Consider the following 25,699-nt stretch of genomic DNA (forward strand, 5'->3'; position numbering starts at 1 on the left):
GAATGGAAGTCTATCAAACATCACATCCTGCATGATGAAATCTTGATGATTCAGGGATTGTATCCTTCCCTCAGAGTCAGTCTGCAGCCCACACCTGATGGTGGGTGTCAACACAGTGACATCTTTCAGAAGAGAAACTCCATATTGCTTTAATAAGAACTGGGATGCTTCCTGGCCAAATGCCAACTGCAATGGTTTCATTTTGCCTCCCTATACTTGTTTTGCAGTTTCAGTTCAGTGAAATCTATGTTACTGCCCATCTAGAGCATAAAATGACTACAGACCTGCTCTGTAACTCTTGTTCCTCAAGACACGGTACACACTTCAGGAGTCTGTGTGTCAGTGCATCAAAGCCAGAGAACTTTTTCCCATAACTGTACCTGCAATGGCAGCACATGCTGCCTCAACACACTCCTTCTGCTAAGCAAAGATAAGGCACGGAGCATCTGACTCGCCCCTGACCTCAGCTCTTTCATACCTAAAGCCAGCATCTGAACTGATTCTGACAAAGAGGGGAAGAAGGGTAGGTTGGGGAATAGTCATGAGTAATATCTCAAAGAACAGGTATGTAACCATTTTTTCCATCTTCAAGTGCTTGGGGTCACTTTAGGTGACTCACAAGCAGTTCTCAGTGGATAAGGGTATTGAGTCTACCCGAACAAGGACCTCAGGCTTCTCTCCCAAATTCAGCATTGTTGCTGGAGGCCTGGGAGAGAAACAATGAGTGGTAATCAACTGAACCAAAACTGAAGACCAGGTAACAGCTCTGCAAATGCACAGAGTTCATATAGAATATGCTAAAATTATTTGATGTACAGAACGTTTGCAATATTGTAGACGAGACAAACGCAGAAGGAAGTTAGGGACAAGATGCTCTCGGAGCAAACGGTTTTCCCTTTCATTCGCTCAGCAAAGGAAATGTATAACGGAGGAGATAAAACTAAACTCCTTAGTCCAAGCAAAAAGATAATCCATCATGAACTTCTAAGATATGTAGCCTCTATCTGTGTGAGAGCGAGGCTTGGGAAAGACTGGCAAACAGTTTGATTCAAATGAAAATCTGAAACTTTAGTGAGAAATTTGGGGTACTGATGCAGGGCAACATTGTCTTTGTGAAAAATCGTACAAGGAGGGTGAGGCCAAAGCTCAGCAAACTTCCTAGCTTAAGTAATGGCTATTAGAAATGCCACATTTCGTTGAGCAAGGAGACAACAAGCATGTGGCCATGGAGTCAAAAGGAGGTTTCTTCAATCCTGTGAGAACTAAGTCTAAATCCTAGGACAGAGTAGGATCTTTAATAGGTGGGGAGAATGTCCGTCCAAACCATTTAAAAATTTGACAGAGCTGGAAAACACCGACTTGTCATCTACAGGTGTGTGAAATGCTGGGATTGCAGCCAGGTGGACCCTCAGATGTGTAGAAACTGGAGAGGGTCCAGAGAAGAGCAACAAGAATGATTAAAGGTCTTGACAACATGACCTATGAAGGAAGGCTGAAGGAATTGGGTTTGTTTAGTTTGGAAAAGAGAAGACTGAGAGGGGACATGATAGCAGTTTTCAGGTATCTAAAAGGGTGTCATCAGGAGGAGGGAGAAAACTTGTTCACCTTAGCCTCCAATGACAGAACAAGAAGCAATGGGCTTAAACTGCAGCAAGGGAGATTTAGGTTGGACATTAGGAAAAAGTTCCTAAGTGTCAGGGTAGTTAAACACTGGAATAGATTGCCTAGGGAGGTTGTGGAATCTCCATCTCTGGAGATATTTAAGAGTAGGTTAGATAAATGTCTATTAGGGATGGTCTAAACAGTATTTGGTCCTGCCATGAGGGCAGGGGACTGGACTCGATGACCTCTCGAGGTCCCTTCCAGTCCTAGAGTCTATGAGTCAGTGAACTACTTGAGAGACTTCTCTCTTTTAAGCCAAGCAGAAAACACAGAATAAAAGACTACATTTCCTTCATGGGTTTCTATTTATGTCAGGACCAAATAGAGAACCTCCTCTACTTTGTAAGTAAAGTGTACTTGGTAGAAGCCTTACTGACCATGGATCAATCAATAGTCCAGGTATGAAACCCCTGGACTCTCACCTTTCAGAAAGCTGCTACCATCACCATGCACTTCATGGAAATTTTAGGGGGCCACAGCCTGACTAAATCGAGGGACCATGAACTGATAACTAAGAACTGCTATGACAAACCTTAAGAATTTTGTGTGGCTCTGGCATACAGCTACATAGAAGTATGCATCCTTTAAGTGGACATTAGCAAGAAAGTCAGAGAAAGGAAGAGGATAACAGAAGACAGGTAACCATACAAAACTTGATTTTCTTAGGCCTGGTCTACACTACGCGTTTAAACCGATTTTAGCAGCGTTAAACCGATTTAACGCTGCACCCGTCCACACAACGAGGCCCTTTATATCGACATAAAGGGCTCTTTAAACCGGTTTCTGTACTCCTCCCCGACAAGAGGAGTAGCGCTGAAATCGGTATTACCATATCGGATTAGGGTTAGTGTGGCCATAAATCGACGGTATTGGCCTCTGGGCGGTATCCCACAGTGCACCATTGTGACCGCTCTGGACAGAAATCTGAACTCAGATGCAGTGACCAGGTAGACAGGAAAAGCCCCGCAAACTTTTGAATTTCATTTCCTGTTTGCCCAGCGTGGAGCTCTGATCAGCACGGGTGGCGTGGCTATGCAGTCCCAAATCCAAAAAGAGCTCCAACATGGACTGTACGGGAGATACTGGATCTGATCGCTGTACGGGGAGACAAATCTGTTCTATCAGAGCTCCGTTACAGAAGACGAAATGCCAAAGCATTTGAAAAAATTTCCAGGCTATGATAGAGTCCACAGCACAGTGCTGCGTGACAAGCGTAATGGAAAGCCAAAGAATCAAATGGATGCTTATGGAGGGAGGGAGGGGGTACTGAGGACTCCAGCTATCCTACAGTCCTCAGCAGTCTCCGAAAAGTATTTGCATTCTTGGCTGAGCTCCCAATGCCTGTAGAGTCAAACACATTGTCCGTGGTAGTTCAGAGAATAGCTCATCAATTTACCCCCCTCCCCCCTGTGGAAGAAAAGGGAAAAAAATCATTTGATGACTTTTTTCAGTGTCACCCTATGTCTACTGCATGCTGCTGGTAGGCACGGTGCTGGGGCAATGAACAGCAGCATCCCCTCTCCTCCCTTCCCCGGTGGGGGGCAGTACAGTGCAGTAGGACAGGTAACCGTCCTTGTCATCAGCCCGTGAGTGCTCCTGGCTGGCCTCAGGTGAGGTCGGCCGGGGGCGCCTGGGTAAAAATAGGAATGACTCCCGGTCATTCCCAGTAGATGGTACAGAATGGCTGGTAACTGTCTTCATCATAGCAACTGGGGGCTGAGCTCCATCAGCCCCCTCCCTTTCATGTGTAAAGAAAAGATTCTGTACTGCCAGGAATACCATAGCAGCAGGATGCTGGGCTCCTCCCCCCCCCCCAGTTTAATGTCCTGCCTGGACTATCATAGCAGCTGGAGGCTGCCTCCCCCTCATTTTATCTCACTAACAAGTCCGTGTTTCTTATTCCTGCATTCTTTATAACTTCATCACATAAATGGAGGGACACTGCAATGGTACCCCAGGACGGTTGGGGGAGCAGGGAAGCAACAGGTGGGGTTGTTGCAGGGGCACCCCCTAGAATGGCATGCAGCTCATCATTTCTGCGGGATCTGACACAGAGCAGCTGTGCTCTCTGGTACACTGGTTCTCTAGTACACTTGCCCCATATTCTAGGCAGGACTAACTCTATTTTTAGATACTATAAAGGAGGATTGACCCGGGGAGTCATTCCCCTTTTTGTCTTTGTGCCCCCGGCCGACCTCAGCCAGGAGCACCCATGACAGCAGCAGACGGTACAGAACGACTGATAACCGTCATCTCATCGCCAATTTACAATGGCACAGCAGATGGTACAGAATGACTGATAACCATCTCTGCTATCTTGCAAAGGCAAATGAATGCTGCTGTGTAGTGCTGCAGTACCGCCTCTGTGAGCAACATCCAGTACACATACGGTGACAGAAAAAAAAGCTGAACAGGCTCCATGGTTGCCGTGCTATGGCGTCTGCCAAGGCAATCCAGGGAAAAAGGGTGCGAAATGATTGTCTGCCATTGCTTTCACGGAGGAAGGAAGGAATGACGACATTTACCCAGAATCACCGACAACACTGTTTTTGCATCATCATGCATTGGGGTCTCAACCCAGAATTCCAATGGGCGAGGGAGACTGCGGGAACTATGGGATAGCTACGGGATAGCTACCCACAGACTGGATCTCTTGAATACATCCAGTCTTGTGAGAATGATACGTGAAAAGGGATGGGGCATCAGAAAAGGGGACAGAATTGAACTGCAAGGTGTAACTCAGTCCCTTTATTGCGTGCTGCACTTTGACAGGTTTTGCAAGATACCTACAGTCATAAAGCACAGCACATAGTGATAGCAGTTGCTATCACACAAGCCCATGAGTCCACCATCTAATGCAGCCTGCAGAGATAAACAAAAGGGTTGCCAAATTATAACATGAGAAGCAGCAGCGTCTTCATAGCAGGCGAGGTGAGCCCTGTATAACTATAGAGAATAGTATGAGAGCAGCAACATTAAAATTCTAATCTGCAATGGCTACCTGTTGGTGAGCTCTGCAGACCAGTGTGCTATACTGCTGCGTTCTGGAAGAGGAACAAGATGAATCTATTTTCTTAGTAAAAAAGTTACAAACAAATGAACTGCCACACAGCATCTGTATGAATCCTACCAAACTCTGCCTCAGTGATATCTTATGGCTGGGCCCCCCCCAGTTTATTTATGCATTTCTTCTACATGCATTATTTTAGCAGTCCTGAAACAACAGCATTGGCCTGAAGGCCTTGCTAAGGCAGGTGCTGATCAGACTATTCAACATTTTCTGTCCCCATAAAAGCCACAAACCAGGGTCTGACCATAAATGCTAAATAACTAACTGCCCGTAAGCCTAACTTCTTGCACTCCCTTTGAATAGGTCACCTCAGGTCCCAGTCAGGCTTCAATTGAAGCCAACGGGACTTTTGACAATTACTTCTATGGGAAGAGGATCAGGTCTTCAGCATCCTATTATAAGGGACAGATAATAGGAGCAAGTTGCAATGTGTTCCACCTAGTGATCAATGTGGACCAGCACACTTTTGGAAGAGCACTCAGCAACAAAGTATCCTACAGGATACACCTCACAGAATATTAGGGTTGGAAGGGACCTCAGGAGGTCATCTAGTCCAACCCCCTGCTCTGTTATTAAAGAGATAAGACAGGCTCATTTAAAAAAAAAAAAAGAAAGGAACAGGAAGTAATGGCTGGAACCAAAAGACTGATATATTTTCACTTGTCAGGCAACCATACACATTCTATCTTCACAGACTCAGACAGGAGCTAGTACAGCCCATAGGATTACTCTGCTAGCTATTTTCTGAATTAATCCATTTTATTCTTATATTTTATCAGTATTAATTTCAATGAATTTAGGATGTGTTGAGGCATATGATATGTGTTTCCTAATATACATAAAGTAAGTTTTGCTGAAATGCAAGCAGCCTACCAGCCCGTATCTGGTAAGATCCGCTTAATAGCTAAAAGTATCATCAGTTAAGAGTAAATCAGCATAAAAGCTGATAACTTTTGGCATAGATGGAAATGGTCCCTGAACTTTGGGGAACCAAAGGGAGGAACTATACACAACACTGAGGAGGCTTAGCCGGCATCTACAACCGGTTGCTAACAGCAGAGTAGTCGCCAAGAGAACCTTGATTGGCAGTTTTTGGAGTGAGATAATCCTTATTAATATATAGAGGGTAAGTGTCACAATCCACTAGCCTACAGGATAAAGGTAGCCATACATTTCTTAGGGTACGGAAATAAGATTTGGGTACAGTAGGTTGGGCCTGAAGTACAAAGCATCAGGAGTCTATAAAATATCTTGTAAGGATATAATAAGGAGCGCTTCTTCTAGCTCTTTTGGGGCTTTTTAAAGCTCTTCTAGCTCTTTAAGCTCTTTTAGTCTTTAGCTCTCTCTTTTCTTTGTTCTTCTATCTTCTATCATGCTATCAGCTCAGCATGTGCAGTATAGTATTACTTAGCATTCTGAACCACTTGGGAAGCCAGCACCATGGTGTAATCCGGCATGCCAGGAGCGAGGCTGGTCCTTCACCTCCTATTACTGGGTCCTCAAGGAAAGGTGACAGTATGTTAAGTTAAGGTACTTAGAATAGAAACATTACCACCAGGAGTTCTGGAATTCTTTTACTGTTTTGCAGGCATAAGTTTAACAGAAGAATAATAAATGCTATGAATCTCAATAAAAGGTTAATCAATTTGGTACTGTCCTCAGTGTGTTTTTGCCAAGCACCCCAAGAGTCCCTTCCCGATTTAGAACTGAGTTCTTGAACCCCGTAGTCTGAATAGGACAAGAACCTATATATCTTCTGGTCAGATGCGATCAGTGGCAAGCCATAACAACTAACCCATCAAATTCAGGTCAACACTAGAGGGAGGGGGAGGTACATGAAGTGGTAAAGCAGAGCCCATTTCACTGCCTAGATCCCTCCCCTCTACCCATCCCCACCCATGAAATAATGAAAATGGAACTTACTGAAAGACGCTCATCTTCTCGTCTTCTCCGACCTCTGAAAAAGTTCCTCCTTTAAAGGAAAAATGAGGGAAGTGAAGACAAACCTCAGCAAGCGTATTAGTCTAGTTCCTAATGATATCCCCATAAGGGAGAGCATGCACCTAAGTGCCCATTCTTCTTCCTATGGCTGATGTAAAAGTCCATCTATAATTGTGCCTATTTATCAGACCCAAGACACGCCTCTTCTCCATTCTTAGGGGTCTAACTTTGTTTCTCAGTGCATTAACTTATTTTGCAGACTGAATGGGTGTCTTTTCTGTTACAAGGAAAGGTCTTTAGACCTACTTTTTTAGGACATAATGTGCCTGCTGGAGATTAGACTTTACTACAGAGAACAACTGTTACTTTGGAATTTTTGGTCAGCAAATTGTTTAGAAAGAGTCAGAACCCCAGTATTAACAGACACCAAAAATCAACTGGCTTTATCTCAGAAGATAAATGTATGAAGCTCCCAGCCACTAAGACTGGAGAACTTTGGGACTTGCTTAAAATTTAATATAACCCCAAAAGGCCATAGTTTTACTTAATGGATTGTTTGTATTCTGTAGGCCAGTCATAAATAGAGTTGTGGTCACAATCTAGTTCTTACAACATAGTGAAACCTGTCTTTGCGCTACCTACAAGCTATTTGAATCTTAGAACAAAGCCCAGAGTTAGCACAGCTGCCTTGAGAGAGAGAGAGAGAGAGAGAGAGAGGGGGGTGCCAAGTGAGTGGTAGGGGAAGGGGGAAAAACACTCTCCATTTGCTTTACGTGTGAAGTTGTTTCTAATGTTTTGCTCTGACTACTAACTGAAGGTAATTGCTAACAAGCACAAGCTCCCCCCACATTCACACTATGAACCAGGAGAGACTTGCGGCATGTTTTACAATAATGAAAAACAGAAGCCTTAAAGTCCTAACACTACACTCAGATTGTAAGTGTTATTAAAGAAAAACATTTCTGTACAAACTCCGTTCTACATAAACCATTTTTAACTTCTACAAGGATATCCCTATTTACTACCAGCTGTATGGATTTCCTACCATTACAGCCTGTAAAAATGAATGGCGAGTCACAGTTTTCAATCTCACTTAGAAAAGTTCAAAATGTATTATGCTCAATTTGCTTGTTTAATTGAATAGCAATTCCCTCCCTAGACCACTCCACTGATAACTGAACAGTTGTGTTCAGCACCTGAAGTTATTTTGGCTTATGAAAATAAATCCAAAGCTAATTCGGCAATCTTCTCCCAACACTATGGTTCAGTGTTTCTCCAACCACACACTGCTTTCACTGTAACATATGGCTCTCATTGCTGCAATTTTTTACCTGCCCCTGCCAATACTGTAGTCTCCATTCTGCTCCATCTGCGAGGTGGGATAATCCTTCTGAGAACAGCTTTGTTCCTGGTGTCCTGTTAATGTATTGGTATGTCGTTCCATACCAAAACTCCTCACATTGGTTCTGTTCAGTGGTCCATCCCCCATCGACACCGTACCAACCACAGCTGTACCCTCTGCACAGAGTTCTGAGCTGCTTGATGATCGGAAATGAGGCTTCACACTGTATGAGATACAATAAGACGTTGTCATCACCACAACATAAGGACCAATAAGCAGAGTTCTCTCCCAAACAAACTAGAGCACTTTCAATAATATGATCTAAAGTAATTAAAAAAAGAGAATCATTAAATGTTACTCCTCCATCATTAAAACAATATCCCACACGGTACCATGCACCCTTGCCATGACTTTATGGTACAAGGACAAAATGCTCCATTGTCCAGCTCCCAAAACATGTAATTAGGCACCCTCAACCCTCTTTTCCTCAGTAATCCCGAGTAGTCTTCCAGAAGTCCCAACTGACTAAAAAATTCTGACTATAAAGACAAAAGAAACTCCTTCAAAAGCTCAAGAGAGTTAGGCAGCTAACACGCTATCACTAACATACAGGTGAAACAGAGGGAGATGGGCCGTGATTAGTTTATAGCAACAAAGGAGTATAAAAAAAAAGGTGGTATTTGCCTATGTGAGAACAGGAACAAATACAGACACTTAATTCCACCACACTCAGTGTAACCAATTTGTTACTTCAGTGCCTACCTAATGACAGTTGCACATATCGTCTGCAAAATACAAGCAGATGATTCCAAACAAAGTATTTCAGACAACACAGGAGCATCCAGTTCACAGCTAAGAGAAAGTTTCCCCTTGGAAAGCAGACTGAGTGACAAGTAATATAATTTTTATACTAAATGTTCACCCTATCTCACACGATCTAAACAGACTGGATTCCCTTCTTGCAATCCCCCACCAACTCTCCCACACACTTTGGCTTCCTCCACTGTCTTCACCCCCCACCTGCATCCCAGGAAAATCTCAAGAACCACCACCAGTTTGGAGCACAGGATTTTATTTACACCTCTACCCTGATATAACGCTGTCCTCAGCAGCCAAAAAATCTTACCATGTTATAGGTGAAACTGTGTTATATCGAACTTGCTTTGATCCAGTAGAATGCGCAGCCCCGCCCCCCCACAGAGCGCTGCTTTACCACGTTATATCTGAATTCATGTTATATTGGGCCGCGTTATATTGGGGTAGAGGTGTATTTTCAAAAATCTATACATCCCTGTGACAAAGAAAATGTCCAAGGGCAGTCTCCAAACGCCAGGAATTCTAGACTGGCTAGTAAAGAGATAGATTCCCTTCTACTATGAAGTTCTTTCAAGGATCTATCTTCCTTTCTCTTAAGCAGAGGGGAACCAAAATGTCTTCAGCAAGTTACCATCTGCTAATAGCAAACCATGGAACCAGAAATGAGAGACAGACAGATTAGTAATCTAATCCAGATGGTGCAAGATTCTTCCCTGTGCTCTATACTATATCTTCCAATGCCATTTTAAGTGACAAATGACACAATTTTGCCACTACTTCCTTTGGATGGCTCCTGCACAGCTTGGTTGATCTAATGGTTAGGAAGGTGCCTCTTTGGCTCTCAAATGCAGGAAGTATATCAGAAAAGTCATCCACCCTTCATTTTACACCTCAGCAAACCATGTTTGGAAGAACAATTTTCTCATTGTTCTGAAGCCCAGCCTACCTTGACAATGTCATTCTCATGCTACTGTCCTCACATCCACAAGACAAGGAAGTTGATTAAGTCTGACAACAATTTGGGAGTTTGTCACAGGGTGTGAACCTTTCACTCCTGCACACATGTTGCAACATTTCAGGCCCAAATAAATGTGATTGATTTAAACTTTAAAGAAAAAACAGCCAATATTTAATATTAGACTAGACTAGCGACTACCCACATGATGAGATAAATTAAGGTTAGCCCACAGGACAAAAAGCTATACAGGGGAAGCAGCATGTTACCTTCTCCCTGGAGGAAGTTTTCTGGGATTGAAGGAGAAGAGTAGTCATGTTGAACAGAGATCGCCTAGTATTTCTTACCTCCAACAAACTTTATGAAACAATCCTAAGCCCCCCAGTAAGTAGCTTTTCTCCATCAACAAAATGAGGCAGAGGCAAAGAGACTTAAAGTGACAATCAGTTTAGGCTCAGTGATTTTATTTATTTATATTTTTAAAAATAGAAGAGTTTATCATTTTTTGATTCAATGATTAAACATTGTCTGGTCAGATTCATAAAATTTAAGCCCAGAAGGAACCACTGGTATCAATCTAATGTGGACTCCTGTACAAATGTTAAATTCTATTTCCTTCAATTCTAAAGATTCTTCTGCAACCCAAACACTACTACACTGTGCTATCACAAGAATTCGTGAAGCAGCCTAGAAAGAGTGAAAGTTGTTTATTGCGCAAACTGAAGGGGGGGGAAGAGACATACACAGTATTAAAAATATAGAAGATTGAAAAATTTACATCTAATGTATCAGCAGGTCTCAGTCCTTTCCAGACTGAAACCCTATATTACAACAGGAAAAAAAAAAAAAAAAAAAAGTCTCCCACCATTTGCTAATCCATCTGGTCTATTCCAACACATTTCACAGGCCCATGCTGAAGAGGCATAAAAAAAGAACATGAACTTTTAAAAAGCATACCAATTACCAAGGAGGGCTGAGACTTTAAGGAACTCCTTGACATGTCACATTTAAAACAAAAAAGTATACAGAGCATCTTTTACATACCAGTTAGGGACAGTTCAGGGAAAGAGAGGAATCCCTGCTGCTTGGGACATGTAAAATTAAACTGGTACATGGACAACATGAAATAAATGTTCATTGGCAGTGAGGCTGCTAGAGCACTTAATAGGTTTTAGCATCTACAATAGGCATAGAAAGCAGATCTTAGTTAAGTCACTTAAGTCTGCCATTTTTTAAACTCATTCAAAGTGAAGGAAAAGTCAGCCCTCAGATCTCATAATCTCACCTGTCATTGAGAAGGCCACATAATCTTGGTCTGGGCAGAAGAATGAAAAGTACAGGAGAAAAGTGCAGAAGATAGGAGAAAGCAAAGAGAAGAAAGGAAGCAGTAAGAAAGTGAGCAAGGAGAGTGAGCATGAAATGAGAGATGCCCAGACTTTTGAATGTTAGACCTGTTCTCTCTGAGCGCGATATTTGATCATCACTGGGCCAACATCTCACTTATCTTGCTAGCATCCCAGCTGAGAGGGAATATTTCTCAGAGGCTTCCGCTATCCTCCTTAAATATAACATTTGAAATCCTGGAAACAGGTTTTAAAGTTGCAATGGCATAAAGAAAGCTTCACACTAAGATAACACCGATGTAGGGAAGGCTAGAGCACATCCTAGACAAAACGTGTTTGGAACCAGATTCCACTGTGTGCGCAATAAAGCTACCTCCATCTTGCTACTACCTTGAAAAATCAGAGCTCCATTTGTGGAGAAGAAAGGAGCTCAAATAACTCAACTATGTTTCTCTACTAAACAAAAGGTTTATTACAGTAGAGACTCTCATTTAAGAGAGTCTTAACCCTTTACAATTCCTACTGTTCTGAAGGGAGTTTCTCTTCCAGAGACTCCATCATGCAATAGAATTCCCACAATAAAGCAGGAGCTACCTAGGAGTAAGCATGTGTTGTAACTTCTTGTCACCAATGGATATGGAGCTCTTATCTAGAGCCATTATATTATTTGGAATGGCTTCTGGCCAACCCTGGACTCAGTAAGAAATTAGATGACTTATCTAATAGTAAAAGTTTACACTATGCTTTGCGAAGATTCAGGACAGAACTTCTGTCTCAAAAGCCTTAAGAACAGGGGCTGATGGTGAACTTAGGGAACCTTTGATTAATAGAATAAGAAGGTCTAAATAAGGAGATATGTCTCCTTCAACTATATGGACCAGTCCCTTTGGTCAACAGCCAAAATGAGAGAGAGAAGCACTTGTCCTCTTGAGATATCCCCCTCCTTCTTTGAGGGCTGGATATCTCAAGTTAAGTCAGAGAAAACATTACCTTTGAGGAAAGATTGAAATTTGGTTTATTTAGCCTGGAGAAGAGAAGAGGAGGACATAAAAGTTTTCAAGTACATCAAAGATTGTTATAAGGAGGAGGGTGAAAAATTGTTCTTGTTAACTTCAGAGGACAGGACAAGAAGCAATGGGCTTAAATTGCAGGAAGGGAGATTTAGGTTGTACATCTCCCTTATTGGAGGTTTTTAAGGACAGGATAGAGAAACATATGTCAGGAGTGGTCTAGTTATTATGCAGTGCTGCTTGAGTGCAGGGGATTGGACTAGATGGACTCATGAGGTCCCTTCCAGTTCTACACTTCTATGATTTTATGTGATTATGATTGCACAGTGCTGATGCCAAGTATACTTAAATCTTTCCTCCAAGGAATCACAAGGGGGCTTGCCCCAAGAGGATCTGATAGGGTTGCTTTGGCTGCCAGCCTAGAATGGAGGCTGACTCAAGATTGAAGGACAAAGAGCACAGTTTCAAAAGGCAAAAATTATGTGGATTACTTCCATTTGGTAATTAGGAAGTGGATATACTTGCCCATCTACAAGGTTTTTACTCTTACTGTACATACTAGCTGGGCTGGACAACAGTCAAAAAATCTAGGGCTACAAACACAAGAAATCCTATAAAAATGCTCCATTTAAGTTTTAATAATCAACGGGACGCTGATAAACAGGCACAGCTCTAACACAGCTCAGTGGCAGTTGTGCAGGATCTGCCCCCATTAGAAAAAATTCTCTTTCTAAATTTAGCTGCCTTGCTTGTCCCAAATGAAGCAATAAACATTTCACTCTGCTCCTGAAGACCCAATTTCAAAGTCCATCCTCCACTGATCACATCAATTTATGGCCATGAACTTTAACTTCATTACCAAATGTTTACAGCGCAAGCGGTTGTCAAGTGAAGTCTCAAACACAAAAGCGATTACTGTGCTCATCAGCCTGCTTGCTGCATTCAGTAGGAAAGCCTGCAAATAAAAGTTTCCACCCACACAAGGCAAGAGTACTATAGTCTTTTGTAATTACAGAGCATTGCTCCAATGACACACAAGGTTGTTTTCCTCCTCTGCAAATGAATGTATTTGAGTTCACTCTAAAATTATATCAGGAGAGAGACTGACGTGGTAATGAATTACAGTGATAAAATTGCTGAATGCTGAATTTATCTAATAGTAAGAGCCTGCATCTCTGAAGTTGTACAAGGTGAGTGGCTCCACAATGTTAGTCTCACTACAGAAGCTGAATTTGTCTTGTGGGAGTTTCTGTTTAGGAAATAAGGCAGCCATGAGTTAGAAGCACCAGTTTTTAAGAGGAAGCTATCTTGGTTTCAGACTTATGTGCCTCTTAATGGTAACCTCTTTGAAGCTTTCAGGTGAGTCCTTACCTTTGTTCTCTCTAGCATACACAGATTTGTTATTGTATGGCCTCACGAACGTTGGCCTGGATTTTATGCTAAATTTAGTTTCAAAAAAAAGTCTCCTTGATCTCTAAATCTAGGTGGAAAATGATTTAGATCAACTACAAAGCATTACGCCCTTGGCACTAAGCATTCCTTGACGACTCATTAAAGTTCTGGAAACTGCAAATTCTAACATCACAGCCAGCTTCCTGATTTTTTCTCTTACCGGTTTCTATGGAATGGGCGACCTATGCTCAAGGAAGCAGCATTCATCTTATATGATCCTGGTGAATTAAAGCCATTCACGAATCCACCATTAGGAAAAGGGGCCTGCAATACAGAGACAAGAATATCAGGCTGTCAAGAGTTGAACCAAATCTAAAGATAAAAGAAAAGATGCTCATGGTTGTTTGGCCCTTTCCTGTACTGCTGACATCAACTTAACTCACGGCTTTATCCAGAATGTTTTATACCTCAACCCTGTGACATCACATGCCATTCTTACAATCCCTCATTCTTAAAAAAAAAAAAAAGAACGAACAAACAAAAAAAACCACACTTCTCCCTAGGTCTACAGCAGGGGTCAGCAACCTATGGCACACGTGCAAAAGACGGCACGTGAGCCAATTTTTAATGGCACACTGGAGCCTGCCAGGACTTCAGCATGCCATTAAAAATCCTGCCCAGCCCGGCCTGCTCTCCTCTGCCCTCTGCTCCCCCCATGGGGGCAGGGAGCAGAAGCATAGCCGTGCACACGGGGTGGGCAAATGGCCCCACTCTCCTGGCACAGCAAGCTGCGGGGTCTGCACTCCCCGGCCGAGCGCAGCAAGCTGCCGCCCCCTCCCTCGCCTTCTCCCCTCCCCTGGAGCCCTGCTGCCGCATGCAGTGCTCTGGAGGTTGGGGCTGTGCACTCCTGCGAGGCAGCGTTTGGCTCCACGGGGAGGCATACACACTCCCTACTCAACTGGAGCCATGCCGCGGCCGCGCACAGCGCTCTGAGGGCCGGGGCTGTGTGCTCCCGCGGAGCAGCGTGTCTGGCTCTGTGTGGAGCCTCAAGGTAAAGGGCCCAGGGCTGGGGGGTTGGATAAGGGGTGGGAGCAGTCAGGGGACAGGGAACAGGGTGGATTGGATGGGGGGTGAGATCCCGGGGGGGGTCTCTGGGGGGGGGGGCAGTCAGGGAGCGGGGGGGTTGGATGGGGCACTGGAGTCCAGGGGTTTGTGAGGGGGCAGCGGGTGGATAGGGGTCAGGGTAGTCAGGGGACTGGGAGCAAGGAGGGTCCTGGGGTGGGGGCAGTTAGGGTGGGAGGTCTCTGGAGGGGGTGGTCAGGGGACAAGGAGCTGGTGGGGTTGTATGAGTTGGGAGTTTGGGGGTCCTGTCAGGAGGCAGGGGTGTGGAGAGGGGTTGGGGCCGGTGAGTGGAGGGGTTGGATGGGTCAGGAGTTCTGGGGGTCCTGTCAGGGGGCGGTTCGATGGGCCATGGGAGTCCTGGGGGTCTGTTTGGGGATGGAGGTGTGGATAAGGGTCGGGGCAGTCAGGGGACAGCTAGGGGGTAGGGTCCAGTCTGTGGACAAGGAACAGGTAGGCTTAGATAGGGGGTGGGGTCCTGGGGGGGGCAAGGGTTCCAGGAGCTGGTAGTCAGGGGACAAGGAGCAGTGGGGTTGGGAGTTCTTAGGGGGGCAGTCACCCAGCCCTCTCCTCTGTGCCCTGACCCCCGAGCCTCCCCCCCACACACACACCATGCCCTCTGCCCTGAGCCCCGCAAACCACTCAGGACCCTGCCCTGAGCCCTGTACCTCCTTCATACACACCCAGCCCTCTGCTTGACTCCTTCATCCCCCCCACCCCCCAACCGTAGCCCTGACTCTGGCACCCCCACCCATACCCAGCCCCCTCTCTGCCCTGACACCTCCAGCCCCCAGCCCCGACTCCAGCCCACCTCCGGCCCTCTGGATCCTGACTGCTGGCCCCGCATAGTCCGCTGCTGGTCTGGGGTTCTGGCTGCTGGACCCTTGCCAGCCAGGGTCCCGGCCGCAGGCCTCGCTCAGTCCGCTGCTGGCCTAGGTGAACAGAACCCCAGACCAGCAGCGGGCTGGCGGCATAAGATCATTTTCATTTTAAATGAAGCTTCTTAAACATTTTGAAAACCTTGTTTATTTTACAATACAACACTAGTTTAGTTATATACTATATAGACTTATACAGAGAGACTTCTAAAAAATGTTAAAATGTATTACCGGCACGCAAAACCTTAAATTAGAGTGAATAAATGAAGATTCGACACACCGCTTCTGAAAGGTTGCCGGCCCCTGGTCTATAGTTTGTAAAGCCTCTTCAGTCTCATGATCTTTTTGTCCAAGAAGTGGCAAGAAAATCTCTCTCCACCTCCCCAGGTTTGCTTGGGATAAACTGAGTTTACACCAGAGGCCCCTGAGATTTAACTGATGCTGGTGATAGGACAGGGTGCCTTTTAGAGGCTTATCTTATTGGATCTGGACCATCACCAGCTGAAGCCAACAGTCAGTAATCCACAAACACATGGAAGCAGTGACCAGACTCATGTCTCTTGCAAGACTCAGAGGTCAACCCAATCAACACAAGCCAATTTGTTACTCAAGCTCTCAGAGTAGATTTTGGGACAATATTCCTAATGTATTCCCCATCAGTGTTGATAACAAAAACCCTCCCATTTTATGAAAATTGGCAGCAGTTACTTACCAGTGGTGTTTCAAAGTAAGGTGCAGGGTTTGGAGACCAAGTCGGAGGCACAAGACTGTAAATAGAGTACTGCTGAGGACTATATACAGGCTGCATAAACAGTGGTGAGGCAAACTGTGCTTGTGTTTGAACTGGCTGAGTATACACACTGGAATCCACTACCCGGTAGCCATTTTTAGCAAAAAATGTGTTGATGGCTTTTATCCTTGCCTGTAAGAGAGATCAAACCAAGTTACGTGTGCCATATGGGGAGAGCAAGAGGAAAGACATGAGTTTTTTCTCTCTCTTATTTTTATTATAATGTAAGTAAGGAAAAACTAGGTTAACTGCTGACTACAAGCATAAACTTTGTGTGACAGACTATGTTGCAGTGTTGGTTATCCCTTCTTACAATAAAGTGCTAAAATAAAGGGTGGGTATCTTAAACCAATGGATCACTCAAAGCTTTAAACTTTATGTTGCCTTCTGTGGCAATAACTGGTCTATAATCCGAGACTAACTCAGAATTTAAGCAAAAGTCAGTGCTGTGGAAGATGCCAGATTGACAACCGTAGGAACTGAAGTCCTCACTTCTCAGCAGATTAGGTAAAGGACCAAGAGCAGCAGGCAGGGCAAGCTTCCCCCACACTGCACAGCCAGGTTGTCTAAATGTCATTCTAGAGGAGCGAGCTCTACAAAATGAAGGGAATCAAAGTCCTTACTCCCTCTGCTGAGTCTTACAGACAAGGATGCCAGTCTGGAAGCTTGAAGTGCGTACACGTACACGTACACGTACACGTACACACACACACACACACACACACAGAGTAGAAATTGCACTTGGGATCACTCACCACACACACTTAAATTGGGTTCAAGCTAGTATCCTATAGAAGAACGGCTTGCAACCCAAAACTAATTTTTAATAAGTTTACAGTGCTGGCCAAAGAAAAAGATCTAAGATTTTTTCCTGAAATCTCCCCATACTCGTATTAAATAAAAAGAGTCTTACCATTATTGGCTTGCCCTGAAAGGTTTTTACTTCTTCCCTTAAATATTTAAATGCCTGTGTACATAAAAATACATTTACTGAAAGATCATTTTGGTAAAACTGCACTTCAAAGACAGTCTTTAGAAACTGACTAATATAAACATAGCTAGGCCTGAATTCAAGTGGCATTATATATTGATAAGTTTATGACAAATTTTACAAGAGGAAAAGCGATTGTGTTATTCAGAGCATCAGTTTGTGGTTCCTCATGCAAACCAAGCTGCAATGTGTTAGCGCACACATCTTCCTGCCTTGAACCATCTTTCTTAAATCCTAACACAGACATGACCATATCATGTTGCTATCAAAGAGTAAATATTTGATCTCTGTTGCAAGGGTTAAACAGAAGAGTGCTTGCCTTAAGTATGCCACTGCAATGGCATTTCAATATTTGAGTGTGACACTGAGAAACCACACCAAAAGGGAGAATTTGTACTAAGACAAACCCTGGTTTGTAATATTATGTTGCCTTCACTGCAAAACACCTAGTTTTTCCTATGGCAGCAAAAAAAAAAAAAAAAATCATTGCCCATCAAGTTATTTACAGGGACACTGATTTGGCCTTTTTTTAAAAACTGCTCACTTCTCTGCTTGTTCAATGAAAAAAGCTTCAGTTTCATTTTCCTGTTCAGGAAATTTCGATACAGTTTTGCTTTCAGATTCTCATGCAGTAGCACAAAACTGCAAGGTTTAGTTGTGGTGACTGCAGCAGGATGTGCATTTGAGAAGAGAGTTTTCAACAGAAAGAATACATGTATTACTCTTCAGCTTTCTATAAAAGTCCAATTGTACCCATTTGTCCCAACAGTGCAACTGGAAGAACTACAGAAATTAATGTGATGCCCATGTAGATTGTTCTCCCTTTCAACTAGCTCTAGTTTAAACAAAGCCAGCATTTCAGATACAGGATACTAGATCCAGTATCCAACAACATTTCCATTAACTAGACACTATTATTTGTCAAGAGTAGTAAGAGACCAAATAGAAGCAGCACACATGGTAAAAGAGGAACAGAGCAGAAATGTAGTCCAAGAAGAGCAGTCATCCCTAATCACCTGAATTTCTCTATCAGTTAAACTGAATTCAACTTTGTAAATAAGCTCCTAGCTCTCCAGGCAATAGGTGCTGCATACATGGGTGGCAAATTTGTAGAAATTTTGGTGGTGCCCAGGACCCGCCCCCCCAACTCCGCCCCCACCTGCCTAAGGCTCTGGGAGGGGTTTAGGGGGGAGGGAGGTCTGGGATGCAGGTCCTGGGCTGGGGATTAGGTGCAGGAGGGGTGCAGGCTTTGAGATGGAGTTTGGGTGCTGGGTGCAGGATCTGGGCTGGGGCAGAGGGTGGTGTGCAGGAGGGGGTGAGGGGTGCAGGCTTTGGGCTGGGGGTGGGGGTGCATGCTCTGGGAGGGAGTTTGGGGATAGAAGGGAGTGCAGGGGTGACGGCTGTGGGGCTGAAGATGAGGGATTCATGATGCAAGACTGGGCTCAGGGCTGGGGCAGAGGATATGGGTGCGGGTGGATGAGGGCTCTGGCTGAGGATGATAGGTTCATGCTGCGGGGAAGGGCTCAGAGCTGGGGCAGAGGATCAAAGTGCGGGGGGATGAGGGCTGGGGATGAGGGGTTCATGATGTGGGGAGGCTCAGGGCTTGGGTAGAGGATTAGGATGGGGGGATGAGGGCTCTGGCTGGGAATGAGGATTAGAGTGCGGAGGGATGAGGGCTCAGGGCTGGAGCAGAGGATTGGGGGGGGGGGATGAAGGGTTTAGGGTGTTGGAGAGTCTCAGGGCTAGGGCAGAAGCACAGGGTAAGCGCAGCCTGCCTTGCCATTAGTGAATGGCGGGCACTAGGACCCTGCGGCAGCAGACGGCAGTTCTGCCGGGAGCACAAGCAGGCAGGGGAGAGGCGCACACTGCTTTTTGTCGAGCAGGGATGCGGCGGGGGGAACATGCAGGGGGAGGGGTGGCAGGCGGGGGCTGGGACCTGCTCCAGGCAGGGACACGGGGGGAGGCCCACGGGGGCCGGGGCCCAATCCAGGCAGGGCCGGGGGAGAGACCCAGCTCCAAATATTGCTGAAGCATGGCCCCCAGCCCTGAATATTGCTGGAGCCCGGGCACCTCGAGCCCATATAACCTGCCCCCTATGGCTGCATACATTAATATATTAAATTAACTCTCCCTTCTGGCATGTATTTTATCATGCACCAGATGTGCTGTTCCCAAGAATAACAGGGAAGGTTCAATTAAAGGATAGAGATTGCCTTCAAATTGAATGGAGTCTTACCTGTTGTGCATCAGTATCTGACTGGAATGTAATGTACCAGTTGTTATTGTGAGCAAACTCACAGCTTATCACTTTGGGACAGTTTTCGTTTTTAAACAGCGCCTTAACCTCCTGAAGAAAAGGAAACTTGTTAGGACTGGGTCTCCAAAACTATCATTGCAAACCAACTGGGAGATTTAACGTCCACTCCCCACCAGGGGAAGTTTTTGTTCTACATCCTGAGTTACTGAAGGCTCATCCTGTAGCCAGGAATATGTCCAACCTCCTAGCTGAAGCATAACTCCCACGTTCACTCTCTCATTACTAGATTGGCACTAGTCCAGCTGAAGATACAAACATTAAAACGTTGGTATATTTGGGGGGAGGGATAGCTCAGTGGTTTGAGCATTGGCCTGCTAAACCTGGGGTTCTGAGTTCAATTCTTGAGGGGGCCACTTAGGGATCTGGGGCAAAAATCTGTCTGGGGTATTGGTCCTGCTTTGAGCAGGGAGTTGGACTAGATGACCTCCTGAGGTCCCTTCCAACTCTGACATTCTATGAGTCTATGAGATACTACATGGATATGTTGGTTTATGTCCTGATTCATGCATTCTCCCAGATAACATTTTCCACTTCCAAACACTGAGATCCCCACTAATGCCCTTCAGAACTGCTCTTAATCAGCAGAAAGTGTCTCTTACAAGGATTCTATCACCCATCCCAGGGGGCTGAATATGCAGCTGATGCAGCAGCACTCAAGCCTTGCCAATCTGCGTAGGAAGGAAACGGTAAGCAGGCAGGTCTATGTCAGAGCACAACACAATCTTAGGTTTTGTTATGCAACACGGAGTTTTCTTCAATATCAGACATGCATATAGGTACATTCCCAAAGCTGACTTTAGAAAGTTTAATTCTTTGAGATTTCTACCTATATGACAAGTACATCTGTGGAGTTCTCTAAGAGAATAACATCAGTCTTGCACTCATGAGCTACACAGATTAAAAAACAAAACAAAAAATAGTGGGCTTTTTGGCGAGGGGACCATGGGATAAAAGAAGATATTGCAGCATTAAGCTGGCAAGGAAGCTTTATGAATAACTGGCTTCGAGTTGTATGCAATGTCCTCTACCTTGAATGGTCCCTTAGAATATGCGTTAACTACTTATGCTAAATCATCTTTTCCACCTTGCATTTAGCTGTGATGCTCAGTTGGAGTACCTTTCCCTGACCTGAAGAAGAGCTTTGTGTGGCTCACAAGCTTGTCTAACTCACCAACAGTAGCTGATCCAATAAAAGATACTGCCTCATCCACTGTGGCTTCAAGTTAGCCAGATTACTTTGACAGAGGTCCTTCTGAAGCAAGATTCTTAACTTCCAGAAAAGTAACAGTTTTGCAAGAAGTTGCTGGTGTCACAATGGGTTACAGCTTTTAAAAGGAGCAACAGACTTCAGGGATTTACAAGGACAAATCTGTTCATCTAGAATTGCATTAGTATTGCTAATTTAAAGTACCACTACACAAATGCCTCAAATTACAGCTCTAAAATTTTCTTTAAAAAATTCATTAACTAACAGCTCTGTCAGCCAAATATCAGCAGGCATTTTATTATCCTCTTTCTATCATCATAATGAGCTTGGCTCAAACTGGATCACAGTGAATAAGAAATGTTTATTAATGTTTGTATCTGCCAAAACAACCCTCTGACTTAATGCAAAGTGCCTGCTGTGAAAATTTTTGCCTGAAATCCAAGTTATTCTCTGGACTGATTTCTCACTTTTGGATCTGAAAGGAAACCAATTCAACCTGCCTTCCACATGAGCTCAGATAACTCCATAGTCTTCAGTGGAAGAGAACAGATTTCATGTAACAAAAGAGCATTTTACCGTGTTAACAACATAATGGAAAAGAACATCAGTGGAAAGAGGGATGGTCTTTGGATTTCACATTGCTTCAAGAAAGAAAAGACAAGAAGCTGTTTATAAGAAATATCACTCAGTTGAATTAAATTTTATCTACAACTTAAGTTGCCAATCAGTTTTCTAAAAAGCACATTGCTTCAAGCTGCAACAAAAAGAGCTATGTTTTCAAGTCCCAATATACTTACTGTAAACCATGAGATTATTTTTTACCTCTGTAGGTGTTGTTTCAGGGATCTCACGAAGAATAATAATGCATCGCTTATGGTTTGGTCTTACTTTCTCCCCTCTCTCATCTACTTGTACCATAGAGGAAGCTAAAATTAAGATACAATTGGACATCAGTAGCTGTAAGACTCGCTGCAATACACACAGAACAGTCAGCAACAAGATTCAAATCAATTAATATTTTGACATATTTGCAGGCATTAAGGATCTCCTTTGGTTAGGATCTAATTTTTCACAACTTGGTCCGTGTATACATATTGAAACAACAATTCAGAAGCCTTTCCTCAGAGTAGCCAAGTAAGGGACAAAAGGGAAGAACGTTTCAAATTCTGAAACTGTTTAGAATTCAAATATCAAAAAACACAACAGTGGCAAATGAGCATGAGACGGACTGTAAAGTGTGCTTTGAATTTGGGAAGAAACATGACTGTTTCATTGCCTACATATACTGTAAGAGATCCTGACATCTCTTTAGTTACCTGTAGAGATTATAGACAAAACAAGTCTAAAACTGTGCTGAATCTCAGTCTCAATAGGTAAGAGGCAGAGGTGTGTGAAAAGTCAAAGTAAAACCTAAATTTTCAAATCATATTTGGTAGTTAGGCGTTTAAGCTTTCACCAAAAGCAGTATTTTCCCCAACTGGCACTGAACTTTATTTTTATAATAGGTGACTGTCTCCATTCATATTGTTCAGTTCAGAAACAAATACCACTAAGGGAATAAATCTGCACTTCTCGTACAGTGAAGTGAGCAGGTCTTTTGGCACCACAAGGTCTGTACTGACTGCTATGGGCAACCAGAGTGTATTCTCAATATTAACAATGGAAATCATGTAACTAATCTTGTATTGTAAGACCATGAACTGTAGCTAAAAAAATGTTATTCAGCTTTTTTTTTAAATAGCGATCACATATCAACCCTGCTTCTCGGCAGATATTGGTGGATAATTTGAGTAACTGAATGATGAGTTTTTGAATCATCTGGAGTCATGAATTCATTTACACGTGCACTACACAATGCAATATACACATTTTCCTAATATTCAAAGGCACTAAGCACTTGCAGCTCCCTAGATCAAATGCAAGTTGTGGATGCTCAGTACTTTTGAATGAATCAGAAAAAACACGCTCCCAATTGAACAGAAATTAATTTTAGGGGTTTTTCTTGGCATCAGACATGCATCAGGAAGAGCTGACGTTTTTGAATTTCACACTTACATGTGAAGGGAGAAAGTTCCAGGAGCCTGATAAAACAAATCTTGTAAAATCTGTGTCTTTGGCTGGTAACAAGAGACAGATGTTTGAATTACCAGTCAATAATGAGAGAAATCTTAAGTGTAGGCATTTCTCCACTTGTGAGCGGGTGGGGAAGGGGGAAGTGATAGAGTGCAAGAGCTTAAATGATCTATTATTCCATCAATGTGAACATAGCTCAATGTTACATGGACACATCAAAAGGAAATGGATACTGCCTCCCATTCCAATTCAGTGTTTCGCTGCCTACAAAACTAAACTAAAGACAACAACAAATTAGAGTAAGGGGCTGGTTTGAACTCAGGGAAGGGAGTTAAGTTTTTGAAATTCTTAAGTAGAGTCCTACTGAGAAATTTGGATGGGAACAGGGAAAAACATTTATGGATTCCAAGTAAATGTTGCAAAGCAGTAGATTCAAACTGTTTTACAGAAGATGTGGTGTGCAGAGTCAGTACCACAGGAGAACTACCCCTTTCAGTGAACTTTCTACATTAAGTCAGAAGAGCAGACTTGTCATTCTTTAGATTCAGGGAGTAAGATTTTTGCTTTTGGTTAACAAAACTCAGTCCTTATGAAAGCTCTTTCTTTCAAGACAAATTTGAGGAAGTTTACTAAATACAAGATACAAGAGACTGGGGTAGCTATTCTTATATGGATCCGCTTTGGACAGCTTGGTTTCCTCCAAGAAGAATTAATCATAACCCAATTTTTCCATGAACAAAATCTGTAGCTATATGCCAGAGACCAGTCCCACAGAAAGAAGAACAATACAACTGGTTTCTTTAAAACTGAAAGCTCCTTGTATTTAGAGCTTTCAGCAGCACATTTTTTCTACTGATCTAGAAAAGATTTTAATATTAAAAAAGACACATACATCTCAATACTTCAAGAATAAGGTCCATATTGGTGGTCAGCTTCTTAATTCCTTCCATGTTGGCAATTGTCCATATTGGAACAAACTGATCACTGTCCATTTGAGACATTAAGTAAAGATCCTTAGAAAGGTTCTCACTAGAAGAGAATAAAAATATACATTTTAGGCAAATTCTAGGCATTCGGAAAAAAGCTTGGAGTGATAGGACAACTACTGTTTTAAGCTTTAAAAAACAAAATAACCACCATTCTAATCAAGTTGCACATGCTCCCACAGGTTTTCACTCTTGGGAATAAATGCAAACAGAATCAAGGCAATGAAAATAAAGTGAAAGGGTAGCTGAAAGGTGTCGGAGGCTAAGTTGCTGGCGTATTACCCTGCCTGTACAACATCCATCCCAAGGAGCTACTTACCAGTATGCAATTAAGTAGCCTCAACCTCCTAGATTTGTGAAATAAAGAAAATTAGTCTTCACTAAACAAAGGACAACATTGCAGGGTCAGGCTCTGTCCGAGATGGCTGGCTGGCTTCTTTGCCCTTGCAATGTTTCAGCGGTCCCAATCAGCACCAACAGAATTATTGTGGCACATCCACACAGCACCACTTACAGGTCTTTTTGGACCACTGCATTCTGGAACCCCTCCCACAGCACCCAGGACTTGTTGGAAGAAATAGTGGTTGGATAGTTTCCGGAAATGAGCTGCAGGTGTGCATTGTTAGATGGAGTTGGCAGGGCCAGCTGAACTGGTTCAGCTCCAACACTTCTAGCTCTTGTCCAAAATTAGGAAGAAAAGACAAGCTGCAGCAGAACTAGAGGATCTCACCTTAGGCATTACGAATGACCAACGCAACCAATACTTGCAGCCATTGTGTGAACATGACAGGCTGTACATGCACTGTAAACCGAGAGCGTTCCTGTCGGTGGTCTCTGTTAACAGCTTTCCAGAGAGTGTAGCCTGTTCCCAAGTTTGCTTTTCCAGCAGACTCTGGGCCAGACTCAAACCTGGCATAACCAGATTTACTAGTGGAGCTGACCTGATAGTTGCAAAATTAGTTGCACCCACTTGCACTTATACTATCAGTTACTCAAAGGATTACATCCTAGATGAAGGATACACCCATCCTACCGCCCCTGACAAGTAGCAGTTAATTCCATAACCCTCTTTAGAGGGAGAACAACATTCTTCCCTAGCTTCCAACTCCACAGAAGTACTTCATTTTATGCAGCTAGGTCTTTGAGCTGACCTAGTTCAGCAGAGAATCAAGATCAAGACCTGAAACTTTAACCCTGTGGCTTCACGGCAAAACACAGTAACTGCATCTTTCATGCTAAAAGGATCTTCTGCAGATGTATATACGTACCCCGCATCCAATACAAGTTGACCCAAGGAGGCTGCCCTGACATCATGACAAAATGCCATCTTCCCTGGAGCAGCATACATTACTCAGATACTGCCTGCTACCCCAGCAGCAAGTGAGATCAGGATTTGACCTCTGATCTCCTGGTTTATAACCTCCTTTTCACAGTAAAAAAAAAAAGTAAGACCCAGAGCATAGGATATATGTAACCAAAACATGGGGTCCTTTAGCTGCAACTTTCACAAAGCATTTAATAGATGCTGAATGAATTCTTCACACAATACCGTGAGAAGCAGAATTCGAGTCGTTTCTTCAAACATTCTTTCAGGTCTTCTGTAGACACGGCAGAGCTGCCTTCACCTGAAAGAGGCACTAAATTAGCATATCCCCACTGGATCCCAATCACGTAACCCAGAACATAATTCAAAAGTGAATTTTAGTTGTGCAAAAAGTGAAAAAATTGAATATCCTCCAGTATAACATGAGAGGAATGGAAGTTTGAGATATACGGCTCTCCAATTGTTTTATCATTTTGAGTTGAG

General features: G+C 43.6%; 1 protein-coding gene across 3 annotated transcripts in view; it reads right to left on the reverse strand.

The window, feature by feature from the left end:
* LARP4 (La ribonucleoprotein domain family member 4) overlaps nucleotides 1–25,699 on the reverse strand; it is a 51,348-nt gene that overhangs the window by 6,833 nt on the left and 18,816 nt on the right. For 2 of the 3 annotated variants that reach the window (XM_030554912.1, XM_030554910.1), the window contains exons 4-12: nucleotides 25,442–25,517; nucleotides 23,799–23,935; nucleotides 21,656–21,759; nucleotides 19,546–19,656; nucleotides 17,232–17,285; nucleotides 16,241–16,450; nucleotides 13,752–13,855; nucleotides 8,005–8,238; nucleotides 6,656–6,704 (exon numbers count right to left, since the gene is read on the reverse strand). In XM_030554912.1, coding sequence (XP_030410772.1) covers nucleotides 6,656–6,704; nucleotides 8,005–8,238; nucleotides 13,752–13,855; nucleotides 16,241–16,450; nucleotides 17,232–17,285; nucleotides 19,546–19,656; nucleotides 21,656–21,759; nucleotides 23,799–23,935; nucleotides 25,442–25,517 — 1,079 coding nt within the window. The remainder of the gene's footprint in view (nucleotides 1–6,655; nucleotides 6,705–8,004; nucleotides 8,239–13,751; nucleotides 13,856–16,240; nucleotides 16,451–17,231; nucleotides 17,286–19,545; nucleotides 19,657–21,655; nucleotides 21,760–23,798; nucleotides 23,936–25,441; nucleotides 25,518–25,699) is intronic. The other variant, XM_030554911.1, reaches the window with a different exon arrangement.

This window comes from Gopherus evgoodei, chromosome 3 (assembly GCF_007399415.2).
Source record: "Gopherus evgoodei ecotype Sinaloan lineage chromosome 3, rGopEvg1_v1.p, whole genome shotgun sequence".
NCBI classification, from domain to species: domain Eukaryota; kingdom Metazoa; phylum Chordata; order Testudines; family Testudinidae; genus Gopherus; species Gopherus evgoodei.